Source organism: Simochromis diagramma, unplaced genomic scaffold (assembly GCF_900408965.1).
Source record: "Simochromis diagramma unplaced genomic scaffold, fSimDia1.1 OVJJ01000131.1, whole genome shotgun sequence".
Taxonomy (NCBI): Eukaryota; Metazoa; Chordata; class Actinopteri; order Cichliformes; family Cichlidae; genus Simochromis; species Simochromis diagramma.
The window spans coordinates 9,511,768-9,523,422 of record NW_024387200.1 but is presented as its reverse complement, the minus strand read 5'-3'; the positions used below and the strand labels follow the sequence as shown (position 1 = coordinate 9,523,422).

The 11,655-nt window shown below is 41.0% G+C and overlaps 1 protein-coding gene across 2 annotated transcripts in view; it reads right to left on the bottom strand.

Moving 5' to 3' along the window:
• Positions 1-11,655, bottom strand: part of LOC120745457 (cAMP-specific 3',5'-cyclic phosphodiesterase 4D-like) — a 201,795-nt gene that overhangs the window by 149,462 nt on the left and 40,678 nt on the right. The window contains exon 3 of one of the 2 annotated variants that reach the window (XM_040050328.1): positions 9,185-9,423. In XM_040050328.1, the coding sequence (XP_039906262.1) occupies positions 9,185-9,423 (239 nt within the window). Of the gene's footprint in view, position 1; positions 9,424-11,655 lie in introns of those variants that run through there. The other variant, XM_040050327.1, reaches the window with a different exon arrangement.

The window sequence follows — 11,655 nt, the reverse complement described above, 5'->3', positions numbered from 1 at the left end:
CCGTCGAAGACCTTGAAAGGACGACGGCCACGACATCCTTGATTTCTTCAGCCCGGGTCGGTGCCCCGTGTCCACTGCGTAAGTCCGGTCCATGTTCCTCGGGTTGAGGTATCTCTCGGTGTCCGAAAAGCCTCTTTGTCTTACACGGTCGTTCTTGCGCACTACCAGCGCGTGGTGGAGCGGAGAGAGCGCTGCCTGATTCTGCTGCCTCCACAGATGTTTGGGCGCCTTTGCACTCACGCCGGTTCCGCCGCCAGCGACCAGAGGCGCCGTCCCCACTTTCCCACAGGCGGGATCCATCCTCCTCCCCACGCTGGTTATAAAATTGTTTTTTTAAAAACTAAATCTACACTTTGGGAGCATTTAAGTTGAATGAGTCAGGAAAGCTTACAGGAGGTTGACTAACAACTGCGAGTTCAGGTGTTTTGTTTTTGTTTTGTTTTTTAATAAAACAAAATCAAATAATACAAGTAATTAGACAACTTTGTTGTTTTGTTTTGCTTTTTTAGCTACCCGGGTGCTTCACGTCCAGTTTTTGATTTTTAGCTCACGTAATGAGCTTAACTCCATCAACTTTATCGCTGACACCATGCGCAAACACACTGAAGCAGTGAGATAAAAACGAATCCATTTACGCATCACGAGGAAGACCTTTAAACTGCAGTTTTGGGGATGTATCCCTGAGTAAAGCTACGAGAAAGAACTCTCAGGTCAGTCTGGTTTCCAAGTGCTCCCCACTTCCTCCGCACACGCCCATTTCTGCAAGGTGCTTGTATTGCTGCGGCAGTGCGAGATGTTCAGCACAGGATGGTCCAAACGGACGGATGGTCTCCCCAAATGATGCAAACTTGTGCAAAACCAGTTCAAGGTAACTTGGCGCAGAGTTATGCGTAAAAGCATCCGGACTTGACAACACTGTCTCCCGTCTTCATGTCCCTTGCAGGAAAAAAGCGGCGACAGGATATAGGGAACAGGATAATACATTAAACATGAGGGACCCACCCAAAGTACCTCCCCTAAAAACCTCCATGATTGGAAAAAAAAGAGAAAGAAAATCAGGGGGTGGGATTGTGCAGAGCCGCTATATCATATAATACCACTGAACCAGTTTTATGACACAATAGTCCAAATGAGATTTAGGTTTAACACACACACACACACACACACACACACACACACACACACACACACACACACACACAGAGAGAGAGAGAGAGAGAGAGAGAGAGAGAGAGAGAGAGAGAGAAACAGTTTTTGTGGAGATGCACTGGATGGAATGAGAAAATGAGAAGCATTTTTATAGCAGCTGACATTAAACACACTGCAGGTAAAACAAGTTCACCTTCACACTAATTAATGAAACCATTCCTGTGATGTCCACAGGGTACAGGGGAGCGCAAACTTCCAGCCACCTTGTTAAATCCCCCCCGACTCTCTTCTGTTTGTCTTCATTTTCAGGGAAAGGGGGACTATCAGGGAAGAGTGCTTTATTTCCTTCCTCTCCTCACACTTCCCTTGCAGCTCAAGCCCATTACTCAAGAAAATAACAGCGTGGGGAATGTCATCTCTCCAGTCTTAAGCGTAAAAATGTAATCTGAGAAACGAGGGGAGAGAAGACTGAAGTGGCGAGTAAGAGTATTGGTAGCAGGACAGAGGAGAGAGAATAAAGAGCACATGCCTGCCATGTATGCATACACAAGAAGCTCATGTGCTTGCTTTGTACGCGTCCAAGTTTACCTATTTAAGCCAACCAAACACCCTACAACAACACGCACGGCAGAACCAAATACTCCACATACACTCTAAGAACTGACCTGAAACTTAAACCACAGGCTATAGCCATTTCATTTACTTTCCATTGCTTTGTTGCTAAACAAGGTCATAGGTATAAGAGTATCCCAACATGCATTTGGGGTCACCTTAAAGAAACACAATGACTAATATTAGCAAACCCTCTATAAAATGTTTCCCACTAATGTTGCAAACAGCTAACATCTGTTGACGCATAAATCTGTCAGTAGCCAGCACAGCCATGTGTAATCTTCTGCATGCTCTGTTATTAAAAATATTAAAAAGCTACAAGTTATAGGGCGGGGTGGTTTTAATTGTGAAAAGAGGGATTATACACAATGCTCTAATGCTGATAACACTGTACCCTCGATTTCGTCTTCTTTTTTTTAACCCTTTAGCTCTGAACTGCTCATAGCAACACAAAACCTTTGGTCGATATAATGAAAATACTGACACAGCAGAACATTTTAAAGTCAAATAACTGCAACTGAATCAATGTTTATCCCAGCTGTCACTCTTGAAACATCTGTGACATTAACAGGCCGCCTGCTTGACCTCCTTCATGAATGTTTGATGGACATTGTTTTTGGATGTTTTAGCAAAGTGGATCTTGTTCAGAAGAATTTTTGTATATTATTCTTTTATTTGTAAGATTGTTTTTAAAGTAGCACAATGGATGAGTCAGACACACAAAGGTTTATTATAATGCTTAAAAGAGAAAAGCAGACAGGTAATTGTTATGCACTGTGACACATTTGGCACAAATTTGTTTTTGTATTAATAAAAAAACTGTCTTCCATTAATATTAGTATATGAATCGAATGCTGCATGGCAATGGGTTTGTACTGAAATGTCCCTAACAAGAGAAATATGATTTCTTTTTCTTTTTACTGGTTTGCAAGCTAGGGTCTGATTGAGTGACAATTAGATGTGGAAACAATGTCCCCCTCTGGCCATCCACCTCAATAACCGCACTGCGCCATTTCTGGCACAGGATACATATATAAGATATTTAAACACAGGTCACGAGTGTTTAAATATCTTATATATGTTTTTATATATACAGTGCTCAAAAATAAAGAAATAAAATGACATGTTCTTGGACAAATGTTAGTGGGCTGTGAGTACAGGCCTTAATTCCACTTTCTTTGTTCTATTTCTGACAGTTTAGTCAGAAACACGCACGAGTAGTCCGCTGGAGGTCATTTTTCTAGCGCTCCGGTAGCTCCTTCTGTTTCTCCTCCTGCTGCTGGGTTGAACCCTTCTATAACCCTGCTCAGCTCTCCTCATATAAGAGCCTGTCTCATAGTATCACAGTATCTCCTCACACTCTTGAGACTGTGGTTGGACAGCGACCCTCTTTAAGATCGCAAGCGTGGGTGTGCCCTCCGGAAGGTGAGAGATGGACTACCTGTGCAACCTGAATGGGCTGCATGGACCATTTCATGCTACTGGCAGTTAAAAGGACATGACAAAAAGCAAAACTGGAGAAGAAAATACTCAATTTTTGAAGGCTATGTTGTGGTTGTCTCTCTCCAGTGTACCTGTTCACCTGCTTGGATTTCCACCAAAAGCAGGTGAAAGTAGTTTTTATCTCTGAAGTTTAACTGACTGTCTGTTATATTGCGTTCCCTTCATTATTTAGAGCACATTTAGAATCCTTAGATTGTTTCACGTGTCACGCCAATTTCTCTCCAATATGTGTTTCTTTTCTGTTCGTGCTGAATTAAAACGCTAGGAGATAATGGGAACGGGATAAGTATAGTGCGGTCAATAATTAGTGATTACACCTGATTGCTCCAATACTGATCTTATTGGTACTGGAGGATTCTATCAGACACACTTTGCTGATTTACATTAAGTCGTATTTTTAATCATGACATGGTTATCTAAGCTTCCTGTAATAACTATATTTGGCGCTAGCCTAAAAAATATTTGCATTTAAATGTTTTTTTGGGGGGGGAAAGTAAGTCAAGTTGCAGGCTTATGTTTCCTCACATACAGGAGAATGAACTCAATCAGTTCCTCGCAGTGAGCTGTACAGACTTTTAATGAAGAAAGAAAAAAACAGAACTGCTATTGGATTGTTATCAAGGGAGAGAAAGTGGAATCTCTAGCCTGTATCTATAACGTGTGTGTGTGTATAAAATGAAAAATAAATAAGTGTTTATTTCCAGCTGATCTCTCACATAACACTCCAGAGATGACATTTTAGTGTCTGGAAAATCAATAGAGTGGTAGCTGATTTGATCCAGTATTGAGTTAATATCCAGCGCTGATATTGTTCTGCTGTTCTCAGTTAATGTCTTGGGCTCATGTGCAAAAGAAATCCAAACATTTGTATTCAATGTAAACTGTATACAAAAGATGGGCCGAACTGCTGCAAAATAACACACAGATGCCTGACAATCAGGGCAAAGTAGCAGCTGAATAAAATTCTCACTGAGCCGTTCTTGGTAAGTCTGTTAATACAATCAGCCACACATGTGAAGCCATATTATTGGTCAGATGACTCAACTGAAACGCTTCAATAGGCACCAAACATGACAAAAAGTGAGAATCAAGAGCTCAGGTTCCTTTCTTCCTCTTCTTCGTCTTTCAGCTCCTCCCTTTAGGGGATCATCTGTCTTCAGCTCAACCGAACCCTAGCATCCTCCTCTCTCACATCAACCCTTTAAATGTCCTCCTTCGATACATCCGTGAATCTCTTCTGTGGTCTTTCTCTTTTCTCCTGACTGAGAGCTCCACATTCAGCATCCCCAACAAAAATTTTAACTCCTTCTACTCTGCCTCCACCTCGTCCCCCAGTCTTTTTGTTAGCATCACAGACACCAAACCATCATTTAAAGCTTCCCCTTCACTCTTTCTGCTATCCTTTTGTTATAAATCACCCCTCTGGACCCTGCACCAAGGTCTTCACCTGTTTTGTGCATTGTCCAGTGCTTCAGATGTTTGACCCCAGGTATTTAAACTCATCTAACTTCATCTAACTGCCACTGGAAGTAGTAGAAGTGACACATCAGACAGCGATGGTCTAAAGCCCCCTATAGCAGTATCCACCTGTCAGTCAAAGTGGTGATAAACGGATTGGTATTTGGCACTTTTCCTCTCTGATTGAGCACAAAAACCTCACTCAGCCAATCACACACACATTCACACTTTATTCTATGCCTAAGCACCTTGTATAAAATGTAAGCACACACTCACAGTCCAATGAATACATCAGGAGAAATTCAGTATTTTGCTCAAGGATACCTAGTAGACGGACCCACTGTATCTTGTTAGCTGAGCTATTCAAAAAAACCAAAAACACCCTGTATATTTGTGATGAAGATAACATAAAGTCCAACGGGTCTATGATTCATTTTTGGAGGATGCATGAAGTAGCCCAGTTCAAGGAATTGCAGCTTTTGGCGCTTCTGTGGCAGCTTCATTTTTCAGCTCTGGAGATTGTTGGCTGTTATTTAAACTGAGCAGGTTTTCATCCACTATTTTCCAATGTTACATTATTTATAATATCAGCAAATCAGCTTCTCTTGGGATATTACAATAAGCGTGTGTTTATATATTGTAAGGCTTTGGGGGGAACTCAGATTTTTTAGCTGTTATGCAGCGGGTAAATGCTTGTGGTTTTGCACGGAGGTGCTTTAGACAGTCTCATTTGGCAGCATACAAAGTTAATATCACTAAATTTTACTAAAACACTGCAGTTGGAGCATTTAAAATGGCACGCCTTTCAACCATAATGCTTCCCCACTGTATATTTCTTCCACGCTGCTGTGCTGAATTATGAATGAACGGAGCTCGAAGCAACGTTAAGACATATGACCTTTGTTAAAACTCATCCCAGCATCCATTTCCTCCCTAAGCCTCTTTTTTTTGTCTTTAATTGATCATTCTATGTTCAGTTATGAAAGGAGTCAAATTTACTGGATATGGGTTTAAAATAATGGATTGCGATTTTGAGTCGGTCAAAGCTGAGTGACAATTAATCTTAAGAAATAATCAGTAACATAATCGAAATGTTGACAAGCATATAATATATTACACCACAAAACACTGATCTAACATGTAGCAGTATTTTTGGTACTGCTGGCAGATTAATTTAGAGAAAGATGACAAAAAAATGTTCCCCCTTTCATGTTCTCCTTAAGAAAAGGCTCATTGGGGCAGCACAGAGAAGTCAATACAGCTACGTGAAGTAGAAAAAGAGATGACAAGCCCCCTCCTGCCTTTGTCTTCTTAAAATAATCACTCAAACCACCATTAAAAATACCAAATCCCTGTCTCGCAAATGCAACACGCTTTTTAAAGAGTGGTCAGCAGCCCACACTTGGGAATAGTCTGCCCTTTTGTGAAGTTCAAATAAAAGGGATTTGACACTTTTTGGCATTATCACAGTGCCATAATAAATTATTCAGTATTGACTATTTTTCTGTATTATGGGTAGCAGTTTCTGCTGCTTATACAGTGCAGCTGACAATGTGTGACACATCAAGCTGCAGACGACACCGCCAGAAACAAAGACAAAAATACACTGTATTTCCTAAAATGAAGATGCTCTTGACGTGTAACAGCAATTTTGAAGATAAAGAAAGCCTTTCAGCGCTATTGTGAATCAGAGTTGCCTTGAAAATTGCTCTGCCTGCCTGAAAATGTAATTTAGACACGACTGAGTGTCACCAGCTTCTCACGCTTCCTTACAAAGGAAGTCTACAAGTCAGCGGCACTGTCTTCTTGCTAAAGTGTGTTCACAGCACCCTATAACAAATTCCTCAATCTTAGGCTTAATAAGAGCTGCTCATTTCTCTGTCGGTTGTTCGTCGTTTGGAGTCAAACTTGCCAAAGAGAGAAAGGGAAAAGGACAAATCAGCGGCGCCAAGGGGAAAATCAGAGCAGGCCGATCCATTTACTTTCACATCTGGCACAGGATGAGCCAGCGAACAATGTTATGCAGGTAGCACAATGTGTGTGTGAAATACCGAGCTTTGTGAAGCATGCCAAGGTGATCAAAGATGAGTCAGAGGAGTGTCACTTTCCCCTTGGGTTGATGAGTAGATTTGTTACGTTTCTAAGTGCGATACTAACCCAAGACAATGGGGATTTTCCACTGACAGATAGGTTTGACCACTGAAATTATATGCTTCTTCAAACTGCCTGAATATATTTCCTTTTCTGAGTTAAATTATGACTTCCCACTAGACCACTGGCTCTGATACAGAATGCTGTTTGGTACATTGTTCCTCTCTCCCCTCAGAGCAAGCTGGTTGGAGGCTTGGTGTTTGTCTGTGCCAAACCTCATTTCATCTGAGGCGCTCATTCTCCAACATTCTCCGGAGAGGCTGCGATTCTTTTCTTAGTTGTGGTGCAATCTTGTTTTCCAATCACGGAGAGGCTGCGAGGCTACACTACAGACTGTACAATATGTTAAAGAACGGAGGATAAAAATAAACGCCACCTAAAAGGACTCGGCGCACTACACAACAGATCAATCAAATCCACAGTTCAGTCCCTGCTTTTAACTTGTTTAGCATGTTTCACACGGTAAATTACATTCACTCTTTTAAGATTAGTGAGTGTCGGTGCTGACAAACAGAACTCTGTTAGACCTCTACATCTGATGAGTCACATTCTTAACAGCATGTAGCCGACAGGAATGATTTAAATGCCAATGGTTTGCATGTTATTTATCCACTAAACAACAAGCACACTCTGCACTGCTGTCAAATCATGCTGTATTTGATTTCTTACCTTTCTGATTGTTTCTATTCATTTCGCCACGCCATGAAACTCAACTTAAAGACACCTTAAAGCTGTCAGAAGCAGGTAATCTATCACAATAAAGAGCTGTATTCCTATCTTTAGTTTTTGCATTATCATAGTTATCATATTATCTAGTTAGGCTAAAATAATGTGACTGATCTGAAAGCTCATATTGTTGCTATGTTTAGTATACATGGGCATCTACAAAGTGAGAGTTGGCTGTCCAATGACAACCTTTTTCAGTTTGATTGATGAACAAACCTCACTGCCAGCAGCTATTTTTAGCCACTTTTGTCCTCTGGGTTCTTTGCCTACATTAAATGAGTCCTGTTTCACAGGAAGGACTTTAACTATGTCTGTCATTTGATTCTAAAATACAATAAAACGCTGTTTTTCCAAAGGAACACTATGGTGGCTCAGTGGTTAGCAGTAACAGTAAGAAGATCCCGGGTTCAAAGCATCATCTGGCTGAGGCCTTTTCTGTGTGGAGTTTACATGGTCTCCGCATGTCTGTGTGGCTTCCTCCCACAGTCCAAAGACATGGAGCACCCACACGTATTTAGTGGGTTAGGTTAACTGGTGATTCTAAATTACCCAAAGGTGTCAATGATTGTCTGTCTCTGCGCTAGCGCTATGTGCCCTGCATCTTTCCCTGTGGTAGCTGGGACAGGCTACTCCCTCCTCGTGACCGTCAGTTGGAGAATAGATGGACTATTTTGCAAATAGTAGCTTGACGATTTCAGGGAAAAGTTGGATCTCTGTGTAAAAACACACTAGAATCTCAAAATGTCTCGCCATCATTCGTTGCCGTAACGACAGCATACACTTAAGCTGGCGTGAACTCAGTGGCGGCGCAAAAATTTGATTGCCTGTGTTCACCCACCATGATTTAACAATATTCCAAAGATTTTCCTCTTGGTTTTTCTCAGCCTTCAAGAGTCCCCACAAAAGTTCAGCTGGGTTGAGGTTGGGTGAGGAGTCGTCTTTGATCTTTGTGTCCTCGCTGTGCAGAGCATGAATCCTTCTCTGAAAAGATTTGTCTGACGGCTGAAGTGGTGCCATAAAGCTCAGCCTGGGTAGACTTAGCTCATTGCAGGTGTACAACTCCAGAGAAGTGAAAACATCATCAGACTTGTAAATAACAAACGCTTTATTTAATCAGTAAATAGTCATCTGTGAAATGTTGGTATTTCTTCACCTACCTGAAGAATTTGAGGTTGTAAGGCAGCGAGACTGCTGCTTGTCTTCTTTTGACAGCCCTCTTACTGACTCAGGTAATGTCTATGAGTGGGCAAAAACTTGTATGTACCTGCTGAAACCTGTTTTTGTACCACATAAAAGCCTGAGGATAACAATTCCTGGCTTGTAGTGACAACTAAACATCTGATGCTACATGTGCATTTCTTTAGAGGTAAATATAGTTCCCTTAACTCACGGCATAAAGCTGTCAAGTTCCTAACTGAAGTATGAGTATTTTTCCAGGAAGAGACTTTTAAGCATGAGTATTTAACGATCAGAGCTCAGCCACCAGTAAAGTTTGAACACATTTTCAAACTGTATGTAAAATGAAGTAACCTGGAGGACTTAAAAAAACACTTTTAAGAAAAGCAGCACACCCACATCGTCCTACCTGCTGGTATCAGCCGCGGTTATAGCAATGAGTGGCGGTGTGCGCAGTGGCAGTGTTGTGGGCCGTGGTGGGACTGTCACTGTGTCCGGCTCCGGCTTGCGATCACAGTAGTACTGCTCTGCCTGTCGAAAGGCTAAAGGGGGCAACTGGACTGTCCTGCAGGAAAGCCTCCGCACCATGAAGGGCTCCATGCAGGTGACTGGCCCCGGCTCTGGGGAGTCGGACGAGTCATCGGACACCTGGAGGGGGATGATAGAAAAGCAGGTAAATTGAAAATGCCTCACAGATAACAGATTTCATCCTAACGAGGGTGAAACATAATATGAAAAAAGAGGGAAAAGCAGGATCAGAAAGAAAGGGAAGACAGAGACTGAACTCCTGGTAGCAGCTTGGAGTAAAATGGCAGTCAGGTGGTTTTGGTAAATACAGAATCCCTCGTTCTTTCCTTTACTTAAGGCGTGCAGTGTTTGGTTGGTAGTTATGTTCATCAAAGGGCATAAAAACCAATGTACTGTGTGTTTTAGGCTTCTGATGCCTCTCTTAGCACAATTTTGCCTTGTGCTCAAAGCCAAAGATTACTCCTGTCCAGAAAAGTCCATTAAAAGACATCTTGCTCTCTCAGCCTTCAATGTGTGGCCAGACCATTCATCCAGCACCACTGGTACAAGCTTTCACTTGACTGTTTATTGATGAAAACCACAATCTGATAAAAAATTAAAAAAAAAACGAAAAAAAAATCGGGCTTTTCTTGAGATCTACGGCATCCTTAACTCTGACTTTTAAAAAATCTAATTTTATTAAGTACACTTTGCTAAACCTAAAGCAGTATAATACAACTGTCCTGCAATAGACCCTAATCCCTGACAGAGAGATGGTGGGCAAAAATGATCAAATTTCCAGTCAGGATAATGCAATAACCAACAAACTACAGCCTCTAAAATGATCATAAAGTTGAATCATCAACTTTTAGCAGTTTTTATAAAAACTGATTACACTGATTTTTTTTTACAAGTCTCTCAGACGCCATAGCTTTTAAAAAGTTCAGTTCAGTTTTATTCATTTTGTGTTCATTTGCAGTCTTCTCTAAGGGCAATTTACATTACTTGCTTACTTTCTCACAATATCATAAAGACTCAAACTCTCTTTTAACAGGAAAAAGCCCCTTTGAAAATCAGACTTAACCTTTCAGGCCGGGCTGAGGGACAAAGAAAAGAACATTTTAAAAGAGGAAAAGCGGCTGCCATAACAAAGGTGTCCCCAGTAGACCTGCCACTCCACACTGCCCATGTAAATAGGGAGAATATATCTTGGTACTCCTTGTTAGATTTTCCATGTGGATAAAATGCTAACTAGCTGCGCTTTAAAGTTAAAGCATGTTTATTGAAGGGTAGTGTTTACATCTGTACAAACAGTAGTTTTATAATTAAAGGGAAAGTGCAGGTGTATTAATGGTTGCTTGACTAACTTAGGGGAGGTTCTGCTTTTGTGTGTGCTTCTCACAGTCATGGCTCACTCAAAACGCTAACAGAAGTGAGCTTTCAGAAATTCCATCAGTGCTTTTTCAACTGTGACAAGTGTGAAAAAAGATCCCTAGGTCATTTGTGAAAGGCATTTCTCAGGTCATCTTTTTTATCTTTTTCACTTCAAGACACAATACGTGACTCGTTCATGGGCCCAGTGATGGGCTATTTCTCAAGAAGTGATGGCAAAACAGATATACAATGGCTTGTAAAAGTAATCAGCCCCCTTGAACTTTTCCTTTTGTCACATTACAGCCACAAACATGAATCAATCTTATTGGAATTCCACATGAAAGACCAACACAAAGTGGTGCACACGTGAGAAGTGGAACGAAAATCATACATGATTCCAAACATTTTTTACACATAAATAACTGCAAAGTGGGGTGTGCGTAATTATTCAGCCCCCTTTGGTCTAAGTGCAGTCAGTTGCCCATAAACATTGCCTGATGAGTACTAATGACTAAACAGAGTGCACCTGTGTGTAATCTAATTTATAGATTTATATTTTTTATTGGAGGGTTAAATATCTCCCGTGAGTCTGCGTAAACTAGCCTGTGGATATTTGGACCAAATTCCTCAGAATCTATCAAAATTAACACCGCAACCTGCAGTCCAATTTGTTTAGTTAAATAGTGCTCACTTTCTACTGTGATGCAGGTGAGTGACCCCCTGTTACACACAAACCAGGACTCATCGGTCGGGTGTCTGTTTTCATATAACACTTCTGTGTTCTGCGTAAAAAAAAAGAAGTATACATTTGAATGCATCAGGATGATTAATTTATCCACCGCGAACTTCTGAAAATTGTTTTCTTAGTTCAGTATTAAACATAACAGAGGTGAAAAAAAATAATTGCTTTCTCTGAAACCTAAAAAAAAAACCCATGATGGTAGGTTATAATTACAAAAAATCTAACAAAAATCAAGATTGATTAAATACAATGAAACA